This window comes from Calidris pugnax, unplaced genomic scaffold, assembly GCF_001431845.1.
Source record: "Calidris pugnax isolate Ruff unplaced genomic scaffold, ASM143184v1 scaffold98, whole genome shotgun sequence".
In the NCBI taxonomy this organism is placed as follows: Eukaryota; Metazoa; Chordata; class Aves; order Charadriiformes; family Scolopacidae; genus Calidris; species Calidris pugnax.
Window position 1 is genome coordinate 103043 of NW_015090829.1, and position 24996 is coordinate 128038.

The 24996-nt window shown below is 50.2% G+C and overlaps 1 protein-coding gene across 2 annotated transcripts in view; it reads right to left on the reverse strand.

Moving 5' to 3' along the window:
• EPS8L2 (EPS8-like 2) overlaps positions 1 to 24996 on the reverse strand; it is a 74034-nt gene that overhangs the window by 14842 nt on the left and 34196 nt on the right. The window contains exons 4-14 of one of the 2 annotated variants that reach the window (XM_014940716.1): positions 16428 to 16492; positions 9646 to 9807; positions 7723 to 7872; positions 7495 to 7574; positions 7230 to 7369; positions 4623 to 4702; positions 4012 to 4138; positions 3593 to 3681; positions 1722 to 1796; positions 514 to 662; positions 234 to 360 (exon numbers count right to left, since the gene is read on the reverse strand). In XM_014940716.1, the coding sequence (XP_014796202.1) occupies positions 234 to 360; positions 514 to 662; positions 1722 to 1796; positions 3593 to 3681; positions 4012 to 4138; positions 4623 to 4702; positions 7230 to 7369; positions 7495 to 7574; positions 7723 to 7872; positions 9646 to 9807; positions 16428 to 16492 (1244 nt within the window). Of the gene's footprint in view, positions 1 to 233; positions 361 to 513; positions 663 to 1721; positions 1797 to 3592; positions 3682 to 4011; positions 4139 to 4622; positions 4703 to 7229; positions 7370 to 7494; positions 7575 to 7722; positions 7873 to 9245; positions 9405 to 9645; positions 9808 to 16427; positions 16493 to 24996 lie in introns of those variants that run through there. The other variant, XM_014940715.1, reaches the window with a different exon arrangement.

Consider the following 24996-nt stretch of genomic DNA (forward strand, 5'->3'; position numbering starts at 1 on the left):
ATTCAACTGAGTTTGGAGCCAACTACTTGTTACACACCACCACAAACTCCACGTCATTATTGCTGCCCCTTTTCTGGCCCGATTTTCTTCCCATATTTAAGTGGAGTGACCAGATCCAACTGAGTTTGGAGCCGACTACTTGTTACACACCACCACAAACTCCACGGATCCATCTCTCGCTCTGGAAAAGGGGGAGGGAGAGGGAAAAAGAGAGAGGGTGACATAGGACTAACCTCTTCTTGCAAGTGCCCAATGTCTATCTCCCAGGGAGCTCCACAGAAGATTTCCATGGGTGGTTCCCAGCCATTGCGGAATTTGGGGATGTAGGTGGGGATATTTGCTTCTCGGGGCCATTCAGCTCTAGGACACAAAACGGGGAATATGAGGTGAGATTCACAAGGAACGTGTGTCTGAAAGCATCAGGGCATCCTTGACCCTCTGATACGGATATAAAACCAAGGCTCCTGCCTTGCCTTCCTGGGGAACCCGGTGGGACGGCAGCTCTGTCCTCACCTGGATCTGGTCCATGTCTCTCCCAGCGACTCCCAGAGGTTTATCTCTTTTGGTGTGAGGTGTCCTCGGAGGAAATCTGTGGTGTCTTTAGAAAGAAGTGGGCTGACGACAGACCTGGCGAGCTCAGGGCCACCGCAGCTGTTGATGATCTGGAGTACACACAAACGCACGTGAACGTGAAGGATTGTGCAGGAGATGTTCAAAATCTCAAAGCAGCACAAGCACACAACGGGACAGACATCAAAGATGGAAAAATCAGTGGCTCTGATCCTTTGGGGTCTCTATGCCTGCCTGCTCCAGAGGAGGCCAATGTACCCTCCGTGGTGACTGCCTCTAAAACCAGGCTAATTCACCTTAAACTTGCACTTCCAAAGTTCTTCTTGGTGCCTTCATACGTAGGGCTGAGGTTTCACAACACAGATCAACTAATTAATGGCTTCCTGCCATTTAAAAGGGATGCTACATTCCCTCAGCATCCCCTTATTATCCCTGCACTGCACCCATAGTACTCGATTGTCTATTTGCTTTTTCTTAATAAAATTTGCCAAGGAAGGGATTTAGTTCCTAAGCTCTCCAAGGTGTAAAATGGAAGTCAGAGGGCAAGCCTTCATGCCAAGGGATGGCCTGACTCCTGTTGGCAGCAGCTCATCCTTGGAGCAGCTCAGTTGTCTCAAGAAACAGCAGCCTAAATCTTTGAGGCAAACGGGACAGTTCAGGGGAACATGGGAATCATTGTGTTGGAGGCAAAGCAAGGTCTGATCTGAAAATTAGCCCTTGTTGGAGACAGGAGACATCACAAGGTGGCTCTTATGGAAAAATCACTTGCTATTTCTCTGTCCTTTCTGGCTTCTTTGTCAAGTTGGGATTTGTGCTTCCTATTTTCAGCACAAATATTGGGCCGTGTTTGCCTGCAGGGGAGACGAGGCCGATTCCAGGTGGGAATCACACCTGGCTTGCACTTGGGCTCACAGGAAGATTTCTTCATGGGGTGGAAAGATTCCTATTTGCCAGGGTTTGTGTATTTTCTGCGAGCTGGAAATGGGATCAGCAGCCAGAAGCACTGGCCTTGTTGCTTCTAGACTTTACTGAGAAAGGGGCAGCAGATTGTCCCAAGTCAGATGGCAGCTCACAGCTGGCTGAAGCTACGTGCCAAAGCAACATTACAAATAAAAAGTGAGTTCCCAGTGAAACCTGTGAATAAGATTTACCAGTTCCAGCGGCCCAAATAGGAAATGCACCAGCTCTGAAGCACTGGGGTTCTGGATGTGCTTTCTCAGCTTGGCCTGAAAAGAGAGAGGAAAAACCCACTTTAACCCTAACCTGATCATTTTTTTTGCTTGTTCTCTTCTGTCACGTGGAGGGATGGCTGCTGGCTGGTACCTGCTGTAGTTAACACAGCCTGAAAAGTAAGGAAACTTTCAGCAGTGCACCTGGAAGCAGGGAAAAGAGTGATTGGGGAGGAGGAACCATTCAGTTTTAGATCACTTTTAAATTGTGCCCGTTTCTACGGGTGTTGAGTTTCAGGACTGTTCAAATCAGTCCCTTTTGAAGCTCTTCTGGGCAGAAGCAGAAAACCTTGGCTTATTCTGAAAGTCTTAGCGAGGAAGGGCCAGAACTATTGCTTCTGACTCTTGCAGAGTTGAAAATCCCTCTAGTTCCCATGAATAACAGCAGAGCAAGTGTTTTGCAGGGTCCCTTGGCGAGTTGGTGACAGGGACAAATCCCCATCAAGGTCTTTCCTGCAGCACCTGGGGCTGCCCTGGCCACTGAAATGCTCGGTATTTGGAGTGGACTGGGGTGGGATGGAGGAGCAAACGCTTCGGGTTACTCTGCTGTAAGAACTGCACTTAATTAAGAGCAATCAGCGAAGTGGTGAGAAACCACTTCAGTCCGTGCTTCCCTTCGGCTCTTTCATGTGTCCCGTGCCACCAGCATCCCTGCGATGGAAAACAGGCTCCCTCCTCCCTCCCCAAACTTAAAGCCTTTTAAACGCTGGTGATTAGACATTAGTGTGGAGTGGAAAGTGTGAAATAACTGGTGGTGACAGGGTGACTAAATGAGATGGCACTTCAGAAGGGCTTTGCAGCCACGTGGCACGTGACAGCAGTTCTGCCCCTGAGCAGGCAAAACCATGGACATAATTGGCTTCTAAAAGAAATTGGTGTCCTGCATTCAGGTTGTTTACAATCTCTGTGCTTTCCTTACTAATAACTCCCCAGGAAGGACCCTGTCAGGATGTGTTTGTTGGGCACGTTGGGTCAGAACCAACAGAATCTCCTTCTGGCTCGTTACCCTCCTGCTCTCATTGAGGTCAACAAGCGACCTGCGGCACTGGGGACATCTTTGTGCTCCTGGTTTTCATCCCCTGTTTAAGACAACAGCTCCTCCAGGGGAGGAAGAGGAGCTGGAACATCAGGGTAATGTTATTCTTAGGCAGAGACTTCCCACAACTGCTCTGTAGGCAGAATTGGATGTGAACAATTTAAATTTTATTATTTTTTTTTTTTAATACTTGCAGTCCTCCCTCCCAACGTTTTATACTTTGTAGGGATAACAAGGACTAGAGCTCTTGGGAAACTACCCAGACTGCTAAAGGCCACGAGCAGAAGTGAGTATCTGGAGTGGGGATGTCTGTAGAAGCCTTTGCACCGCTGTCGGGGAGGTGGGCACGGCAGGCCCTGGCTCCCTAAGCTCATGGCTTCACAATTGCTTTAACTCAGGATTGTGTCTGGAAGGAGATGCAGGATTTGTGGGGCTGTTTGGTCCCCTCCTGGGCTTTATCCTTCTTGTTTCAGTTCAACAACTTGGCCCAAGAAACCCATACGAGCCTGACACAACGTTCGCTCTGGATTCTGAAGAATCTGGAGTTCACACCTTTGTCCCCTGATGGTGTTTTCAGTTCAAATTTCACTTTAAATGCTTTTTAGTGTGATGTATGGGAAACACCCCTGTCACTGCATGGGATCATAGAGTGGTTTGGGTTGGAAGGGACACTAAAGCTCATCTTGTTCCAACCCCTGCTCTGGGCAGAGACACCTCCCACCCGACCAGGTAAATGAAAATGCCCTCTGTGTCTCACCAAGAGGTTAAAAGCCAGTTTGGTTTTCTGGAAGCAGTCGATAAACTCGGCCTCGGTTGGGGGTCTTGCTCGAAGAGTCAGCATGCCCTCTGTTAGGAGAAGGTGGAGAGAAAGACACTTTAATTAGAGCACCCCTTTTCAGGAAAGTTTCATCCTGCTAGACACAGCAGTAATGGGTGTTGAGAGTAGAACTACTGAAAATCAAGGGTTCAAGCAAAGCCCAAAGTCTTTCTCTGCTTTGGAGGCTTCACGAGGCTCTTTGTGCTCTACAAGAGGTCTCTACAGACCAGCAGCATGTTCTAAACCAGTCTTACTGCTGTTGGGTCCAACCTGGCCTTGCTGGGGTGTAAGCTGAAGTGTCCTCCCACCCTCCATCTGTGCCCCTGTGTCCCCCATTTGTTCTCTCTGCTGCAGGGTACCTGCTGGCCCTTTCTTCTTGTTCTTCTTCCCTTTCTTCCTTTGGTTGAGCTGTTTGAACGCCTCTGCGGCCTTCTGAAGCCTGGCAACAAACACCTCGATGTCATCCAGGGTGCAGTTCAGGATTTGCTGTGGGGACAGAAATGCCACAAACCCTGGTGAGAGAGAGAGAGCCCAAACTGGGCGCAGCTGGGAAGCCCCAGTCCCAGAGCTGGCTTAATTTCCTGGAAGAATGGACAGGAATGGGGAATCCAGGCATGACATGAAGCTCAATTCATCGCTTTCCAAATACAAAGCCGTGCCTGGTTGTGTGTGTGGTATTTATCAATGTGGCAAGTGACCCCTGATAATGGACCTATGGAAAAGAACCCCGAGAGGGGACTGTGGGCTGGGGAGGAGCAGATCTTCTGAAACCAGCAGGGCTACCTCAGGTCAAAGGAGGTTGTGACTGACCCAAGGATGGAGCTTTGCTTTTGTTCCCCTTTATGAATCGTAAGTACCAGTTTGACAACGACTGGACTATGGATAAAACATCTGCTCGTGGAGGAACCTCACTTCCTTCTTCTCTTCTCCCTCTCCTGCCTATTGACTGTGCATTGTTATTATTACCAACCGTTTCTTTTTCAATCTTCTGTGCTAAGACAGCCCGGGACTCTTCGTGGTCATGAGAGCTGGAGCCTCGTCGCTCATAGTCTGCAAACAAGGGAGGGAGAGAAAAATATCTTTATTATCAGAGGAAGAAAATAAGCTCCACTAAATGCAGGGAACCTGTGGGATGGTAACTCCCAGCATGGTTGTTTATTCCGGGTTAGGAGAGCACCTCGGGAGATCACAAGGAGCAGGAGGTGATCAAAGTTGCCGATTAAATCTTTCAAGGTGTCGATACACTGCCTGTTTTCAAATAGAAGGGGTGACTGAGGGGTGAAGAGCAGCCAGGTGCCAGCTCTGGGCAGAGACCTGCAAGCCCTGGGCTGCAGATGCTCTGAGTCACCAGCTCCTTTGCCTTTGATCCCTCTGAGCTGATTTACACCCGCAGAGGAGCCAAAGAGCCACCACAGGCATTGCAGAGCCCTCCACGTGTGTGGGAAGTGCCACCTGAGTAACTCCCACCCTCCTCCTAACCCCCAGGTTGCTGCAGGAGCCCTCCTTGCCCCAGAGGTACCAGTTTAACTCAAGAGTAATTGAGAAAGTTGCATTCACTTCACCCCCTCTTATTTCTTCTGTCACTTGCTAGAGAGCAGTGTGCCAGGAATTCTGCATGACTGATGTTTAGGCAGGGCCATGCACAAATCTGCATTTTTGGGGCAACCTCGTGTGCAGTCTCTCAAGTGTTCTTAATGGGTATTAAAAAAAAAAAATCCTCCTGTGATAAAAAACCAGCAATACAGGCACCTCCCAGCTTCCAGAAGACGAGAATATCAGAGAGAGAGTGATATTTCAGCATCAGAAATTGCTGGGTGTAATATCCTTCTGTGATAAAAAACCAACAACGCAGGCACCTCCCAGCTTCCAGAAGATGAGAATACCAGAGAGAGGGTGATATTTCAGCATCAGAAATTGCTGGGTGGCCTCTGGTGGAAAAGGATGGCATGTCAGCTGGGTGAAATGGGGTTTGGAAGGGCCAGGATTTATTAGGTGGGAGAACTGGGGAGGCAGTTTTGGCAGAAGAACCGTGAAAAATGTGCGTCGCCTTGAAGTGTTAAAAGGAGGTGATTAGTTTTGGCGGGGTTTGTAGAAAAAGCAATAAGGCGTGTTTCAAAGGAGAAGGGATCTCAGCAAACGCGCATTGTTTGTGGCTTCCTCCTTTCGTGCCAGACTCGGTGTCCTCAGACCCAGAAATCCCACCTGGGTAAATGCCCAGCTCAGCTGATGTCAGCACCGGGCTTAAAGCTTTATCCTGGGAAGGGCAGAGCTAACGGTGGCCGTTTCATTAAAAACCGCTGTGCGTCAGAACAGGGATGTTCAGACGTGGCCCAGCTCCGAAATATGAATCTTACTTTCATCACCCAAAACTGGACCTGAAATAGGTTCTCCCTCCAGGAGGCCAGAGCAGCTGCTCGGCTTCAGATCCCACCTGGGAATCGAGTGTTTTCTCTCCCCAGCTGGTGTTTGGAATTTCTTAAAGTATCCTGATTATCTGTTTTCCTTCAACCTAGAAATTCACCCTGAGAGAAGGTGGTACAACAGGCAATGATAAGAAAGGCTTACAGTTTGCGTGTTGGTTTAGTCAATTTGAGCTTTTGTCAGAGAAAGAGCTTATTTCTGGTATTTCTTTCTCCAAAAAGAAATACAAGTTGCTTTTTTTTTTTTTTTTTCCAAGCCAGCTCAAATGGGCTGAAGTCAGGATGGTTTTGGAAGAAGATTTGAGCTTAGCACAAGGGAGATGAGCTCAGACCTGCATGTCCACGCTCAGCTCTAGGAGAGTTCGTGCAAACCATGCAATTTCTGAGGGTGAAATCTTGGCTCCTGTGAAGTCAGTGGAGTTGTAAATTCCCCTTTTTCACCACGTCTGTACGTTTCAAGATTGCTGGTGCCTGATCCAAACTTCATGTGATTGCTCAGTTTTACAAGGGGCTTCCACCTCTTTTGGGAATTTTGGTACCTCCCAAATATAGGTGATGTTACAAGGGGTTTCTAGGAGCTTTGACTTTTTGAGCTGCCATGGAGAAGATGCCTATCGCTGGCCCAGTGGGTAGAAATGTTTGCTGTGGCCCAATCTTTAAGCATTTATAAAGCACAGCAAGTTGTGTCAGACATTGGAATAGGCTGCCCAGGGAGGGGCTTGAGTCCCCATCCCTGAATGTGTTTGAGTCGCTTAGATGTGGTGTTGGGGGTCAATCTTTAAGCATTTATAAAGCACAGCCAGAGGTGCAGCAAATTTTATCAGACACTGGAATAGGCTGCCCAGGGAGGGGGTTGAGTCCCCATCCCTGAATGTGTTTGAGTCGCTTAGATGTGGTGTTGGGGGATATGGTGTAGGGGAGAACTTTGTAGAGTAGGGTAGATGGTTGGACTCGATCATTCCAAGGGTCTTTTCCAACCTGAATGATTCTATGAAATTGTTGTGCTTTTGGTGTGTGTGTGTTTCATCATAACACTGAAAAACCACCAGGCTTCCCTGTGCTCTGGGGAAGTACCACAGACCATCACAGGAGGGTTGTCTGGCTGGGCTGATGAGTCCCCTGTCCCCAGGCCAGACTTTGCTGAGTGCTCCTGGTACCTGGATCGTGCTGGGAAGGGGGTGCCACCCGGTTCTTGTTCATCCCTGAGCCTCGCATGTCGTGCTGGATCGGGATGGGAGCCGGCCCTTGCGGCGGTGGGAGGATGGATTGTCTCTGTCTGATCTTCTCTTGGTTTGCTCTGCAAAGGAAACAAGGGAGAACAACCCCATCAGTGGCTGCTGGTCCTGTTTCGGAGACTGCTGTGTCAATGCACCATTATAAATTTAATTTTTTGAACTCCCAGCTGTGCCCTGCAGGACTTACTTGAGTGTCTGTGGCCGTATCTTCTTCCCATGCTTGTGGTCTGCCAGGGCGCTTTCTATGTCCTCGTGAACCATCTCCGCCTCAAAGATAAAAGAGGGAATGTTTTTAAGGGCTTTGCTTTGGAAAAGATGAAAGGCTGTTTAAGTGGGCAGAGGAAGAAGGGGCCGGTGGGCGGTGAGGAGGGCATTTTGTTCTTTGTTTCACACCAGCAAGGAGGGCTCTGCTCACCTCCACCTCGTCGCAGTTGAAGAAGTGGATGTCGGGTTTGTGCTGCTCCGAATCCTGACACACGAGGAGGAGGATGGAGGAATAGCGCATCTGATTCAGCACCGTTTGGCAGTGCTGGACCGTGGGCAGGGGGAAGTCCTCCAGCTCCTCCTGGAAGAGAAAGAGGAAGGGGTCAGGCCCTGGGGAGCCATTGAACTGATGGGGAATGGTCCTGTGTGAGGAGAGAGACCTGGCAGAGCAGGGTCAGTGTTTCTGCAGCTACTGTCCCTTGAATCCATGCCTGGAAATTCCATCAGCAGCTTGGTGGAGCCTCATACTGCACCTCCCTCCTTCAGCTGCCCTGACAAGCTTCATCACACCTTGTTGCATTTATAGTCTTTCCCCAAGAAAATGGACACCTTTTACTGCCCAGACTTTCTAGGTGGTGCAACTTACTACCCATCTGGTCTTATGCTAGCAAAAATCAAAGATTAATTTAATACACAAAGATAACTTTAATTTAAAGAGAAAACCTAGTCCACTCACCCCTTTAAAATCGTTTTGTAAGACTGGACTCCCTGTCAGAGGCTACACCACTTTGAAAGCACACCTCCCAGAACAAAGGCACTTTACTGGTTGGGATCAATGATCTTAAAGGTCCCTTCCAACCTAGACCATTCTATGGGTTTTTGAGGAGTTTTGCTGGGCTCCTCAATGACACGTGCCAAGGGTTGTGGAGGGGCAGTGGTTTAGGAGAGGGGTGGATGGAACCCAGAGGTGAGCTCTTGCTCTCCTTTGAGCCCTCAATACAGGGCCCAGCATGAGACTTCAATAACTTGAGCTCTGTTGCTTTCCATCTTCTTGCTTTGCTCTACCTGCACCAGTTTGCTTGTCACACATCCCAGCAGAGCAATGGGAGGAAAAAAGACTTTCTGTGAGGGGCTTACCCTCCTCCTCCTCCTCCTCTCTCCTTGCATGACCTTGGGCTGATATTCTTTAGCTTCTCATTGCTAAAATCAGGGCAGCACCAGTCCTCTCCCCCATCTGGCTCCTCCTTCCCCCCGTTATTTTTGCGTATAAAATTAATCTTTGATTTTTTCTAGCAGTTAGTTCCTAGTTTTCCTAGTTCTCCTAGTTCTGTTAGGTGCCCCGTGTGCATGTACACGTATCCCCTGTCAAAATGGGGCACTGTTCTCAGGCAGGTGATCCTGCGTGTTATTTAAATTCAAGTAGCATGTCCTGTTCTCTCTGTTTATGCAGATCTCTGTGGATCTGTTAAATCTGCATCTCTCCCACAGAAAGCAGATTTACTGCTGGCCCTGGAGCACAGCTCGAGGTATCTTCCACCTGACGTACCTGTGTCTGGGGCTGAGAGTAAATCACCCCACACCTACCTGTCTTCTCAATTAGTGTCTACCAATCCCTACACACCCAGGAGTGGATTTTGGTAGTGATTTGTCTTTTTTGGGGGTTCCTTTTTTGGATAGAATAGGAAGGGCACAGAGCATACCCCAGGGGGGTGGCTCTCGCTGAGCTCAGGGTACCTGGGACTCGCAGTCCAGCAAGCGGATGGACTTGTCGTTCACTTGCAGCAGCATCTCCTGCGTCCAGATCTTCTCTTTGGAGTTGAGCAATATGAGTTTTCGGATGGCATCGTCCACCGTCACGATGGACTCGCTCTTGTCCATCATGAATGTGGCCAAGTGCTGGAGTTGAGAGGAAAAGAGGAGAAAAAGGGTGAAAAAGCTTTGATGGGGGGGTATGTGTGTGAGTATCATAAACTGGTGGTGAAACCATCTCTAAAGGGTGGCGTCTGCCAACCCCCGCACACCCAGGAGTGGATTTTGGTAGTGATTTGTCTTTTTTTGGAGTTCCTTTTTTGGACAGAATAGGAAGGGCACAGAGCATACCCCAGGGGGGTGGCTCTCACTGAGCTCAGGGTACCTGGGACTCGCAGTCCAGCAAGCGGATGGACTTGTCGTTCACTTGCAGCAGCATCTCCTGCGTCCAGATCTTCTCTTTGGAGTTGAGCAATATGAGTTTTCGGATGGCATCGTCCACCGTCACGATGGACTCGCTCTTGTCCATCATGAATGTGGCCAAGTGCTGGAGTTGAGAGGAAAAGAGGAGAAAAAGGGTGAAAAAGCTTTGATGGGGGGGTATGTGTGTGAGTACCATAAACTGGTGGTGAAACCATCTCTAAAGGGTGGAACTCCTGTTTGTCTGCTCGTTAGGGCATGGGCATGAAAGGGTCGCCATGGAAAGTGTTCCTTCTGGTTGTCAGTACCAGCCTGTCCATGGCGGTGAAAGATCAGGGTTTCGTAACGCAGCAAGGACTTTCATAACGAGTTTCACCACTTGCATATTTATCTCATCCTGTATCAATTCTGGCGGGTCTGGCCCCTGTCTGCTGTTTGTCTGCTCATTAGGGCACGGGCATGAAAGAGTCTCCATGGAAAGCATTTCTTCTGGTTGTCAGTACCAGCCTGTCCGTGGCGGTGAAAGATCAGGGTTTCGTAACGCAGCAAGGACTTTCATAACGAGTTTCACCACTTGCATATTTATCTCATCCTGTATCAGTTCTGGCGGGTCTGGCCCCGGTCCAGCAGCTCCTGTCTGCAAATGCTCTGTACACACCAGTTGGTCCCCACTGGCTTCTCCAAAACTGGCTTGGGAGTTTCAATAGGGGGGTTAAACTGTGCTTTGCCAAGCTAAAGGGACTTGTGTTTTGCTTGGCTCATGCAGCAGAGCTCCCTGGCAGAGGGAATTTGTCCTGGGCAAATTGCTCGCACAAGCCGTGGGCAAATGTTAGTCTTGTGTGCTGAGGTGGCATCTACAGGATGTATGGGCTTTGGCCAAGGAGCTTCTGTGTGGCAAATCTACCTGCTCTCTGAGACAGCCCCAAGCCCAGCAGCTGACCCCTCCAGCCCTTCCATCCCCTCCCGTTGCCTTACACCCAAAATTTCCCAAATCAGCCCTTGTGGTGGTGACAATTGGTGTTGCTGATTGAGAGAGGATTTTTTGCTACTTGCTTTGTCCTTCAGGTGGCTTTGCTGGATTACCCTGATTTTTTTTCTCCCATAAACCCAGCCTGGTTTCCACGCTCTCCTCCCCTCCTGTGCATGATCTGGGCTGGGAGCAGCTCTGGTGAGGTGGTGACATCCCCAGATGTGACCATACTTTCCTGCTGTGCCATCCCTGCACTGACTGTGTCCTGAAGCACGTGGCCACCCGAACCTTGCTCTTGGCACTTGTATTTACACGGAGTTTGTGTCATTAAAGAGCACCCCAGGCTTTGGGCTGCTCCCGGGGCTCCCTGTGAGGGGGAGGCAGCCTCAGGAAGCGTGTGGCATCCTCGTGGTGTGTGTAACTCCCCAGCAGTGGGTGAAGGTGACTTTTTTTCTCTCCACCCTGGTCTCTGTGGATGGGGAGAACCTGCATCTGCCAGCAGAGGGGACTGCAAGGCAGGAGGAGCTGGGAGCTTTGCCTACTTGGAGCAGCCAGGCTGTCTTCTGCTGCAGCTCCTGCTTGGAGCAGCCAGGCTGTCTTCTGCTGCAGTTGTCCCTGTGCCAGTGACAGCACGGCCAGGCCACGTGTTCGGGTGACAACAGGGGAAAGGGGAAAAAAATTCAGGAAGGAAAAGGAAATGGTCCCGTTTCACCTCGTTCCCTCTGCTGTGCTCCTGGGGAGGAGAAGGGAAGGAGAACGTGCCCGACTGGGAAAGCAGCCAAAGCTTTTCCCTCTCCTAATCACTTTCTCCAGAAGACAAAGGCGGGGGGGGGTTTGGATGGGCAAGTTACAGGCCTGGCCAATGTGTCTCTGCCACAGTAGTCCAGGGAGGCTTATTGGGCCAGATCCCAGCTCTTTCTTGCTGGACTATCGGTGGCCCATCCACCAGCAGCAGGACACTCTTGCCCCATTTGCCCTACTCAGTAGCATCAGGGAAAATAATGACTTGCTGCTGAATCAGCTGTGGGTCAGCTGAAGAGCCACAGAGCAATTAACCCTCCTGGCAGGGAGCCCCAGGTGCCATGGGCAGAGCAGATCCATCATGTTCACTGTGGGTCTGGGGGCATCAGTGGGGCAACCCCAGAATCAGTCCTGCTGGGTGTTTGGTGTTTGTGTTGGTGGTGACACTGGAAACTTCAGCTTGGCTTTGCATAAATCCTCCAGCCTGGTTTTAAAGCAAGAGCTGGAAAAATGGAGTGTATTTAAAGCAAGGCACAAATTGGGATGTGAAATTTGGAGGGGCTCTTTGCTGTCTCCAGGGGTGACTGTTGCCTGGGTTTTTTTCCCCGCTGATTTCTCGTCTTTGTGCCTTCTCCCAGTGATGAGACATTGCCTTTTTGAGGTTTAGGAAGTTGTTTTTCTGAGGCTGACTCTTTGTTACAGCAGTGCTGTATCAGGGGTCAGGGTCTGGCACGGCACAAAAAAACAGTCTTTGTCCCAGAAGAGAAGCAATCAAGAGCCACAAAATGGAAACAGAGAAGGAGAAAGGGCCGGGTGAAAATCTGTCTGTACCCAGTAGCAATCTCAGCTCATGAGCTAATTAAATAACCCAATGGGTAGTGTCACAGAATCACATGGGGTTGGAAGGGACCTCTAGAGATCATCTCCTCCAACCCCCTGCCAGAGCAGGTCCACCCAGAGCAGGTCCCACAGGAATGTGTCCGGGTGGGTTTTGAATGTCTCCAGAGAAGGAGACTCCACCACCTCCCTGGGCAGCCTCTGCCAGGGCTCTGCCACCCTCAAAGTGAAGAAGTTCCTCCTCATGTTAGGTGGAACTTCTTATGGTCAAGTTTGTGCCCATTTCTTCTTGTCCTGTCCCTGGGCACCACTGCCTGGCCTCATCCTTCTGGCACCCACCCTTTAAGTATTTATAAGCATTGATCAGGTCCCTCCTTGGTCTTCTCTTCTCTAGGCTAAAAAGACCCAAGTCCCTCAGCCTTTCCTTGTCAGAGAGTTGTTCTAGTCCCCTCATCATCTTTGTAGCCTCTGCTGTCCCCTCTCCAGCAGTTCCCTGTCCTGGGGAGCCCAGAACTGGCTGAGGTATGTGCCTCAGAGGGCAATGGAGGAGGATGAGAGAGTTCCTGTTCTTACCTATAAAAGCCCAGGGTGATGCAGAGTGGGACAGAGACTAAGGGGCAGGAAAAGCTGAGCCTGGTCCAGCAGCAGGCAGGGAACCATGAGGTCTGTGCCTCAGAGGGCAACGGAGGAGGATGAGAGCTCCTGAGGAAGGAATTTGTGTTCTTACCTATAAAAGCCCAGGGAGATGCAAAGTGGGACAGAGACTAAGAGGCAGGAAAAGGTGAGCCTGGTCCAGCAGCAGGCAGGGAACCAGCACATCCTGCCATGGAAATAGGTTATGGAGGGACCTTGGAGAGGCTGTGAGCATTGGGGTCTGATAGAGACCAGACGGACCTGAGGAGGATCCGTGTACTTGTATGTGTCAATGGTGGGAATTAGGAGTGGAGAGGTGTTGTGGAGACCAAATTGTTGATTAAGGTGGATAATTTGCACAGACTGGCAAGAGCAGAGGATAAACACCGTGGGGCGTGAGACCCGGCCCCACGTTCATAAAGCAAAGGTATTGGGTGAGGCACTGTCTAAATAAAACTCCTGGCAGGTATTTGAGCTGGAAGCTGAGATTAGTCACGTGATCGGATGTGAAAAACACACTCAGATGTATGTTACTGTAATTGTAAAATAGTGCCCGAAAATGATTTGCAAAGTCAGGGTTATCTGTGCAGATGTGACAAACCCTCTCCGCTGCGTTCGGAGCAGTGAACTGGTTTATCCCTGACGACAGGCATTCTTATCTGTTGGATTATTTTAACTGCCAGGTTTACAATCTTCATAAATTCCTTTGTTGTTTACTGTTAAGCAAGTAAATGTTCATGGAGGGGAGAGCTATTTGTCTAACTTGGACTCATTTGGATACTTTTTCTTCTCCATTTACTTTAGATATTGGTGGGGTGAGAGGGAGAGAAATCTTTGATTTATCTATTTGAAAACCCCTCTTTATCCAGATGGACGTTCAAATACAGTAGCTTTTGTAAGATGGGAAATGACTCTGTCCAGTATTAAACTTTGATCAGTTTATAAGTTACTTCAAAGGGTCTAAAATGCCCCTTGTGAGGAAACCTATTTCTGCCTCCCTGCCTGCCACTGGAATCCTGTTTGCCATGGTCAAAGTTCAAGGCAGAGACTCACAAATGGGTGGCATATGGCATAATTAATGAAGAACTCATGTACGTGTCACTGTTTAAAGTCCCTTCTCTGCTTCCGTGAGTGACTTTGTTTGGTAGGAGTCACTGATGGGGATGGTTGGCAGGGCCACCGGTGGGGCAGCTAACCCATCAGGTTAATTTCCCTGATGGACACCATGGCCTCTTTCCAAACAAGCATTTTTTAAATTTTTACAATTTCTTTTAAAGCAACTGAACAGGCTCCTTTATTTCTCCCCATGTACTTAAGCTCTCTGCTGGACCAGGGTCTTCAGCCAGAGAAGAGAGGACCTTCTCTACTAAATATGAACCTTGAAAAGTGTTTTTCTTTCTTGCCTTGCCCCGTTTTCAGTGTTGAATGGTCCAGCTGGCCTCATGGGGCTGTTCCTGTGGGGCTGAGGCAACTGGCCTGGACCAGCGTGTTGTATTCCAGGAATCACCAGGCCCAGCATGGCCAGGCTGGCTCCTCTTTTTTTTTTTTAAAGTGGATGTCTGGGACTCTGGGAGATGAATTTGGCTTAATGGCTGTCATGGTTGAAGGGTTTTGAATTACTTGAGAGGCCACAGGAGCTGAGGGAGAGCTGAAAGATGATAGTCAGGGTGGGTTGTGCTCTTTGGGCAGAGGAGTTCCTGTAACCATCATGGGAACCCTGGCTTTAACCCGCCTGTCTGTGCTGATCAAGAGGGGTTTAACGGGGTGATGAGAGGGACAACAGCTCCCACCACTCCCCTTCAAATGCAGAGGAGGAACCAAGGACAACAGCTTCTCTGTTTCCTATTTCCTTGTGCAGCGGTTCCCTCGTCTTTTTATACATCTGGGTTTTATTCCCCCTATTATCCTCTCTCTGATTACTCAACACTTTAATTTGCTGAATCTTGATTATTCAGAAAGGAAATAAAAATTTTATAAATTATGGTTTCGTATGCCATTTTCAATTTAAATTTAAAGTTGAAAAGAACCATCTAGGTCTGGACCCGGCTTTGTTCCAGGACTTGAGCACGATTCAGAGTTGCACCGCAGGAAGTGGTCTGTAGCCCTGTGGGGGGATCTGTGAGCTCTACCTGGGTCTATTCACTTGGACCTTCAAATAATGCCATGCTATAACAGAACAACTGCTGCTCTACAAAACAAGGGGTTAGAATCATAGAATCATCTGGGTTGGAGGGGACCTTTAAGGTCATCTAGTCCAACCATCAACCCAACTCTGATTAAAAACCATCACTAAACCATGTCTCTAAGCACTCTGTCTGATTTTGAATCCCTCCACAGATGGTTCCTCAACCACTTCCCTGGGCAGCCCATTCCAAGGTTTAATAACCCTTTCCGTGTAAACAGTTTTCCTAATCTCCAGTCTGAACCTCCCCTGGTTGGAGAGGAGCAGCAGAGAAATAAAAGATGACAGGAGAGCTGGTGTTGTCTTTAGACAGAGCAGTCAATATGTAAGAGGAGAGAAAAGAGGGGTCCAGTCCAGCCTGGAACCTCTGACTAATAGGAAGGAGTGGGGTCAGTCTTCGGAGAGGGATTCTCTCAGGGATTGTGCTGCTCTTTATCTCCTCAAAGTGTCTGTGGTGAAGAAATCCCTATGCTCCGCCTACATATGCTCTTTACTTTCCTACCCTTTTGTGCTTGAAGGAATTGGATGAGAAACTCAGACGAGGAGAGATTTAGATTAGATACTGGGAAGAAGTTTTCCTAATCTCCAGTCTGAACCTCCCCTGGTTGGAGAGGAGCAGCAGAGAAATAAAAGATGACAGGAGAGCTGGTGTTGTCTTTAGACAGAGCAGTCAATATGTAAGAGGAGAGAAAAGAGGGGTCCAGTCCAGCCTGGAACCTCTGACTAATAGGAAGGAGTGGGGTCAGTCTTCGGAGAGGGATTCTCTCAGGGATTGTGCTGCTCTTTATCTCCTCAAAGTGTCTGTGGTGAAGAAATCCCTATGCTCCGCCTACATATGCTCTTTACTTTCCTACCCTTTTGTGCTTGAAGGAATTGGATGAGAAACTCAGACGAGGAGAGATTTAGATTAGATACTGGGAAGAAGTTTTTTCACTTGGAGGGTGGTGAGAGCCTGGCCCAGGTTGCCCAGAGGAGCTGTGGCTGCCCCATCCCTGGAGGGGTTCAAGGGCAGGTTGGAGGGGGCTTTCCTGGTCTGGTGGGTGGTGTCCAGGGCTGGCACTGGATGATCTTTAAGGTCCCTTCCAACCCAACCCCTTCTGTGATTCTATGACCCCAGCTTCAGTAGGGTGTTACGTGTGATTGAGAGGACTTGGGTGGTCTCAGCCCCTGGGCCTGGGCTGGCAGGACCATTGTGACCCACAGCTCAATCCCAGTGGATGGCAAAGTCTGCGAGTGTGTGAAGAGCCACACTTGCTTATTGTGAGAAGGTTCCCAGCTCCTCTTTGGCCTAACGAAGGTCCAGGGCAAATGAAACAGGTTGTTTTACCAGCACTCACCACTGACATTGGCCCTTCAGCCCCTTAGTGTTTCATTGCACACTCACCTGTACATGGTACTGTGATGTCTCGTGCATAATGACGTTGGAGTTGGAGTATTTTTTCCTTTGTTCTGCAAAAAAAAAAGAAGAAAAGCCTTCATTGTAGCAGCTGTTCATCAGTACATCAGGGGCTGAGAACTACAGCTCTCCTGATGGGGTGCTACGGTCTTTCTCCCAGGCCCTGAGCTTCCAGCATCCATTGGAGTATTGGAAATAGTAAGACGTTAATGATATTACCTTTTGTAACAAGGATTGACAAATCGGGTGGGTAGGGTACATATTTGAGCTGTGTCCCTTAACGCTGCTGATAGTTTGATTGCTGGAGGTCAGCACTGTTTGTGGAGGAAATTAAACCCAGCATGAAGGAAAGCCCCAACACAATCACAGCCACGGGTTGGGAAGCTCTTGGCAGAGGGACTCATGGTGAGGAGAACCTTGAGAAGGCTGGTGGGAGGTTATGACATGCATGTGGCAAGAAGAAAAAGAAACAATAATCCAACCATAACCCACCAGTTTGGAGATAAGAGCCCTTTGAATCATCCCCTGGGAGGAACCCCCTGCACCACTGTGATGTTTTCAGTTTCTTTTCTTGTATTTCTGTTTGTGGAGGAAATTAAACCCAGCATGAAGGAAAGCCCCAACACAATCACAGCCACGGGTTGGGAAGCTCTTGGCAGAGGGACTCATGGTGAGGAGAACCTTGAGAAGGCTGGTGGGAGGTTATGACATGCATGTGGCAAGAAGAAAAAGAAACAATAATCCAACCATAACCCACCAGTTTGGAGATAAGAGCCCTTTGAATCATCCCCTGGGAGGAACCCCCTGCACCACTGTGATGTTTTCAGTTTCTTTTCTTGTATTTTCTGGCCAGCCCTGGTGCAGCGCTGCAGTCAGAGACAGGGAAGGCTGCAGGGGTCAAGGTCAGCCCCTCAGAACCCGCTCTCTTGGACCATATTTTTATGAGGCAACAAATGTTCAATTGCTTTCCTCATTTCTTACTGGAAAGCAGCAGTAAAGAGCAATTGGGGGGAAAAAAAGAGTGCTTGGAATTTCATGAGGCTGTTGAATGTAATCCTGTAAGAATTTACCCTGCCAGCTCTAAATCACTGTTTAATTAGCATCTGTCCAGGGATTCCTTGTAAATACTTCTGCTGGAATAGCAGAGGAGTAACAGTCTAGGCCTGGAATGATCTGGGAGCGTCCAAACTGAAACCAACCCCTGGTCAAGGTCAGCCCCTCAGAACCCGCTCTCTTGGACCATATTTTTATGAGGCAACAAATGTTCAATTGCTTTCCTCATTTCTTACTGGAAAGCAGCAGTAAAGAGCAATTGGGGGGAAAAAAAGAGTGCTTGGAATTTCATGAGGCTGTTGAATGTAATCCTGTAAGAATTTACCCTGCCAGCTCTAAATCACTGTTTAATTAGCATCTGTCCAGGGATTCCTTGTCTGGAATGATGTGAGAGCATCCAAACTGAGACCACCTCCCTGACCAGCAGAGGACATTGGAGGCAAAGCAGAGCTCAGAGGAAAGGCAGTGGTGGTTCTCTATGTTCTCATCCATCCTACAGCCCGTCTTAGATTCCCCTGTCCCCAGCAGCAGAGGGGATTTCATAACGCAGCAAACGCTGGGGCTCCTCGTGTTTGGAAGAAGCAGACATTCATGTTAATTTACTTGTGGTTTACTTCAAAGCTCCCTTGAATGCCTTCCCTGGGATGTTGGTTTCTCTCCTGTTTCCCCCCTTTTCTTTGAACACGGACCGCGTGGTCCCATTTAGCAAATTTGACATGAAAGAGGCTGGCACTTAGAAGATGAGTATCCTCTTGGGAACTCGGTTGGTTGGTTTCCATTACACTTTTAATTCTACTTCACTCCTGTGGAAGGAGGAGGAAGGTCCGTGTCCCTGGGCTGGGTGGCGTTGCCAGCAGGTGTCTCTGCAGAACAAGCACTGCCTTTCCCTGGGATTTCACTTGGGGAGAGAAGCTTTTAAATGGAGCTCCTCTTGATACTCCTTTAAGGATGCAGGGCTGGGCACTGACAGCAAACCTGTCTGGGGCTGCAGGACACCCTGAACCTACAGAGGTAGCCCAGAGACAGGGAACGCTAGAAGAGATGCTGCTGCTTTGGTTCGGAGCCTGGCAAGGGTTGAAAGATGCTGATTTCAACCTGATGTCTAATTTTAATGCTTTTCTAACACTCTCGAAGCCCGAGGTGTGCCATCAGCGTGGCACCCGAGTCCTTTGCACTTTGGATCTCGGCACACACAGGAGTGCACTTTGTCTCTGTGGTTAATTCCTGGTAGCCCTGAAGTGGCTGCTGCTCCCAAGTAAGATGGGTTTACTGGTAGCCACACGGGCAGGGCTTTAACGGAGAGCACAGGTCTCCCAGCCAGTGCCTTTTACACCACCAGCACCCACTCAGAGGGAGAGCAAGGACAGTTTTAGGGGGGGGGGAAAGACCTCAGACACCTGGCACAGCACCCCGCTCAGCCATCGCCTTGATGTCTAATTTTAATGCTTTTCTAACACTCTCGAAGCCCGAGGTGTGCCATCAGCGTGGCACCCGAGTCCTTTGCACTTTGGATCTCGGCACACACAGGAGTGCACTTTGTCTCTGTGGTTAATTCCTGGTAGCCCTGAAGTGGCTGCTGCTCCCAAGTAAGACGGGTTTACTGGTAGCCACATGGGCAGGGCTTTAACGGAGAGCACAGGTCTCCCAGCCAGTGCCTTTTACACCACCAGCACCCACTCAGAGGGAGAGCAAGGACAGTTTTAGGGGGGGGGGAAAGACCTCAGACACCTGGCACAGCACCCCGCTCAGCCATCGCCTTCCAGAGTGACCTTGAGTAAATTAATTAATATTTCAGCGCGGCCACCTCCCACCTCAGGCTGGCATTGAAGGGTCAATGGTATTTTCTGTTTGCTGCGTGCTTTAATTGCAGCCCGCCCTACTTCAGATGTGGGGCAAGGTCTGGAAGAGGGCACACAGCGACGCACCCCGCAGGGACTCAGGGCTGATGTGAGCAACTTTTTTTTTCTTTTTTTTTTTTTTCACGTCCCGCAGGGACTCGGGGCTGATGTGAGCAACTTTTTTTTTTTTCTTTTTTTCCTCTCAGTAACCTCAATTTCCTCACCGAGCACCTCTCGTGTAAATAGATGACACTAATGGAAATGAGAACACCGCGGCTGGGTGGGATGGAGACGAATTTGGATTTTTAAGACATCCCGTCCTTTCCTTCTTTTTTAAAAAGGGAGTGGAAAAGGCTGAAACGGTTGGTCTGGAAACAAAAAGGTTTCACATTAGGATGGGGAAAGGTCTCCAGCCCTGAAAGGAAGGGTGCAGAGCCACGTCAGGAGCTGGGAGTCCTCGAGGAAGGGAAGAACAGGAGACTAGTGAAGGTCTGAGTTTCTGGCAGGAGAACAGCTCGCCAGACTGTAGCCTGCCTTTCCAGTAGGAGAACTAGCCTGGCTTTCTGGTAGAACGGCCCACGGAGCTGCAGCAATGGTCAGGGCAGTGCCTGGTTGCCTGCAGGCTCTCTGGGGTCCCCTCTGATGCCTTTGCCTCATCCTCTGAGCTCAGAGAAGCCACAGGTGTCATGACGAGGGGAGATCTCAGCGTGCGCCTCGGAGAAAAATGTTGGGGAAGCCCTTGGAAGTTTTGGAGGCATCAGAACTCTGTTTAACCTCTGCGTCCCACCCCCTGCACTTGGGGTTAAGCTCACAGGGAGGGCCAAAAGCCCCTTTAGCCACTTGCAGCTTTTTCCAGTGACAGAAGCAAGCCCTGGGTCAGGGAGACGATGCCGATGTTCCCCTTCCCTCTCATTCTCCCTGTCGAATTTCTGCGTTACCTTTAAAAGCCACAGAAGTAGAACAAAGTGCCTCTATTTTGTCTCGGGATGCCATTCAAGTGACGTCCCAGAGCGAGGAAGGGGGTGTTTCTGCATATTCTCTTTCCTGTCCCTTTCTTTAAGGTGTCTGCTTGTTCCTTCTGAAATCCCGTCTGTCTCCTTGGCTTCTACCTGCCCCCCACACCCATGGAAACTTTTATTTTTGTGTTTCCTCCTGGCGTCCACAAATACAACCACGAGGGCTGAGAACAGCCAGGCTTTCCGGGGACAGCGGGGTGCCAGAACACTGAAATCTCCTTCCCAACCGCTTAGTTTTGATTTAAACACAGGAAGAATTAAAGATCCAGGCTGCAGATCATAAAATAGTCAGTCTTAGTCTATCTGAGGAATGTGGGTGCTTTAAAAAAAAAAAAAAGTTTTTTTTTTTTTGGTTTGTTTGCTTCAAAGCAAAGTGATGAAACATTACAGACCTTTCTGTGGATTCATCATTATTTGCCTTGGCTTAAAGCTGGCTCTGGCTGTGCTGGGCTGATCCCAACGTGCCACACACAGAACGATCCCCACAGGGGCATCGGTGGCTGCTTGGCTCTACGGATCCTTTACGTTGGATGAGCAAACACCCTTGGCCAGAAAAGACTTCTGAAGACGGGTTGCTTGTCCCGGGTGGCTCCCACACTGTCCTTTTGCACAGCCCTGTCCTCCGTCTCCTTAATTTTGCATGAGTGATCTGGGCACCACGTTAGCAGCAGGAGCTAATTTCCTCCAGCTTTATCTGACACCTCTGGTAGGAGGACACTTTGCATTTCTACAGCAACGGAGAAGACCCGAACACTGAAGGTGTTATCCAACCCCAGGAGGTGCAGAATTTGCATAATCCCCACGCGTAATTAGCATCATAGGAATATTGCCATGATTTTTCCCCTCAATCAGAGGGCAGCTGCTGCCAAAGCTTAGACACTGGTCTGTACCTCTGTTTAATTATCTTGAGCTGTGAGCTTTAGAGGCCGTAGGGATGGATGGCTCTTTGGATCTAGCAGGGGCTGGGCTGCAAAGGGCAAGGAGAGCTCCGGGGTGGTGGCACTAGAACAGCAAACACCCAAAGGTGACAAAAGCTGGCACGAGCCCACAGTGACCACCACCGTGCTTTTTCCTTTCTGTCTGCCAAGAGACCAACGAGCTGGGAGAACAATGCAGCTCTGTCCCTTGCTTTTGGTGTCCGGCCACAAAAAAACCCCACCAACCTTCACAGTGTGGGGATCCTGCCTCACGTAGGGACCCAAGCACCAAAGGTGTTATCCAACCCCAGGAGGTGCAGAATTTGCATAATCCCCATGCATAATTAGCATCATAGGAATATTGCCATGATTTTTCCCCTCAATCAGAGGGCAGCTGCTGCCAAAGCTTAGACACTGGTCTGTACCTCTGTTTAATTATCTTGAGCTGTGAGCTTTAGAGGCCGTAGGGATGGATGGCTCTTTGGATCTAGCAGGGGCTGGGCTGCAAAGGGCAAGGAGAGCTCCGGGGTGGTGGCACTAGAACAGCAAACACCCAAAGGTGACAAAAGCTGGCACGAGCCCACAGTGACCACCACCGTGCTTTTTCCTTTCTGTCTGCCAAGAGACCAACGAGCTGGGAGAACAATGCAGCTCTGTCCCTTGCTTTTGGTGTCCGGCCACAAAAAAACCCCACCAACCTTCACAGTGTGGGGATCCTGCCTCACGTAGAGGAAGGTGGCTGGTGTGACCCACTGCTGTGGCCTGAGGAGCAATGATGGGTAATTCATGGTCATGCCGTTGCTGAGCCCAAACTCTTGTGTGAATGTTATGGGTGATTTAGAAAGTTTTGAATGACTCGAGCGTAGATTCTAGGTGGGACATGCCCACGCACCCAAACTCTTGTATGAATGTTATGGGTGATCTAGAAAGTTTTGAATGACTCAAGCGTAGATTCTAGGTGGGACATGCCCACGCTCTGGTAAGTCCTCCCATCTCTTGCCTCTAAGGATTTGGCCCAGTGAGCCCTAAGACACTCCTTTCAGGGGGAAAAAAAACCCTATAAATGGTTCTTTAACTGAATTCAGTTCAGTCCTTTCCTAACCAGCTCCTTCTAATCTTGTCTCTTACCCAGCTGGGACATGGCTGTGATCAATCCCTTTGGCCTGATGGCTTGTGTGCACATGAGATGGGCTCGTGGGAGAAATTCTTCCCCCTGGGACCAGCTTTGAGTCGAAATAACTTGGTTGAAGTCTCTAGGGGTGTAGAGTGGTGCAAAGGAGGGCAGAAGCAGGCTTGTCACCCCTCCTGTCTGGCCTCTGCCAAACCAGTGGGGCACAGCATCCCCAGTATAACGTACCAGTTGGGCTCAAGGGTGGGAGAAAGGGTGGTCGTGGGGGTAAGATACCCAATGAGGGGGCTTGGGCTTGGGTCCTGCCTCTGGTGCCGGCTTCCAAAATGGGCTGTGATTATTCACAGTGGGGAACATCTGCCTAGGGAGGAGGGAAATGGGCTCCCCTGGGGTTCAGCCTGCCTGACCCTGAAGCAGGTAGCCAAAAGATATATGGTGTGCTGAAAGGGTCTGCCCAGGGCTGAGGTACGGCCATACAGCGCTGAGCAGAAGATGCTTCTGCCTTTGCACGTGGGGCAAATTGACACTGGAATAGGCTGTCCAGGGAGGGGGTTGAGTCCTCATCCCTGAATGTGTTTAAGAGTCATTTAGATGTGGCGTTGGGGGATATGGTGTAGGGGAGAACTTTGTAGAGTTGGGCTGATGGTTGGACTCGATGATCCCGAGGGTCTTTTCCAGCCTGAACCATTCTATGATTCTAACTGGGCAGAATGGGGTCTGCTCCCACCACGCTCTGCTTTCCCCAGGCTGTTAGTGGGTTATAGTGGGGTTTTTCTGCCCTTTTTACATTTTCTTATGTATCTGTGAGAGGGCAGAAGGCCTCAGGATTGCTGTGACGCTGCCTATTCCTGGAGTTCGAGCCCTTCTTTGCTGCTGCTGGCAGGGGGAACGCCTGGGTGCCACGCTGGGTGCTGCCTATTCCTGGGGTTTCAGGGGAGTTTGAGCCCTTCTTTGCTGCTGCTGGCAGGAGGAACGCCTGGGTGCCACGCTGGGCTGCAGGGGGGTTACAGGCTGGATCCCAAAGCTCAGTCCCGAGATACCATCTCTTTCTGTCCATTTATATTCTAAACTGCTCTAAACAAAAACTCTGCTGTGCTCCTGCTGTCCTCCAGGGCCACAGTCAGTTGTGGTGTAGCCAGTTACACCAGAGCTGCCAGGGCCCCCGCCTCCCCTCCCTGCGCATCCCCCTCTCGTTAATTAGCGAGTTCTATCACACAGGATCCTCCCTGATCCTCCCCGTATTTGTTTTCAGCCGTTGCTGGGCGGAAGGTGCAGCAGAAAAAGTGGGGGATGGATGAGTCTGATGTGAAGCAGCCCGTGAGGAACCCAAAATTTATGGGATTAGGTTTGTTTTCATGGGCAGTACCGGACCAAGGACTTCTCCTTGATTCCCCACATCACGTTAGTGACCTCCCCGGCCTCCCTGCCCACGAGACCAGCCTAAGGAAAGTCCTGGCTGTTCCCTTCTGCAGCTTGCCAATTCTTTACATTATCTATACATCATCTAGCCGTGCACGTGCTGTTTATAGTAACCTGCCAGTGAAGCATGAGCACAGTCTTTGTGCCAAACCAACAGGTCAGGACACAACCCTCCTGAGGAGAAACAGAGCAGCAAATGCCTCTGTATGCTAATGGCAACCATGCAAATTAGCGGGGCTTGTGTTCTAAAGCAGCCTTACGAAATGGCATCCGTTCCCGGGATCCGAGCAGGGGGGCAGATCCCACCTGCAGTGACACAGCCCTGCCCATCCCGCAGGATCCTGCTTCCTCGCCCTGTGGGAGGATGCTCTGGGTCCTACAGGGTTAGTTGAGGATCTGGTTTCGGGCACTGCCCCGTCCGAGCTCCTGGGGGGGAGGCATCTGCAGATCCAGACCTTGCTGATGCTGCAGAGGTTTCCCTGCTCGGGGGTCCCCATGGCCAGCTAGTGAGGGGACAGCTGTATTTTAGAAGCATCTGTGCAGCTTCTTATAAAATCATAGAATGGTTTGGGTGGGAAGGGACCTTAAACCCCCACCCAGTGCCACCCCCTGCCCTGGGCAAGGACACCTCCCACCAGCCCAGGTTGCTCCAAGCCCCCTCCAACCTGGCCTTGAACCCCTCCAGGGATGGGGCAGCCACAGCTTCTCTGGCCAACCTGGGCCAGGCTCTCACCACCCTCACACCAAACAAGTTCTTCCCCACATCTCAGCTCCATCTCCCCTCTTTCAGGGTCAAACCCTTCCCCCTCCTCCTAGGGCTCCCCTCCCTCATCCAGAGTCCCTCCCCATCTCTCCTGGAGCCCCTTGAGGGACTGGAAGGGTCTCCAAGGTCTCCCTGGTGCCTTCTCTTCTCCAGGCTGAACCCCCCAACTCTCTCAGCCCCCCCTCCCAGCAGAGGGGCTCCAGCCCTCCCAGCATCTCCGGGGCCTCCTCTGGCCCGGCTCCAGCAGCTCCATGTCCTTCTGATATTGGTGGCCCCAGAGCTGGAGGCAGCACTTGGGGGGGGTCTCCCCAGAGCGGAGCAGAGGGGAAGATTCCCCCCCTCACCCTGCTGGGGATGCAGCTCCAGGATGCATCGAGCTCCCTGGTTTCCCTGTTAGCATCGTGGTACTTTCTGAACTGCCA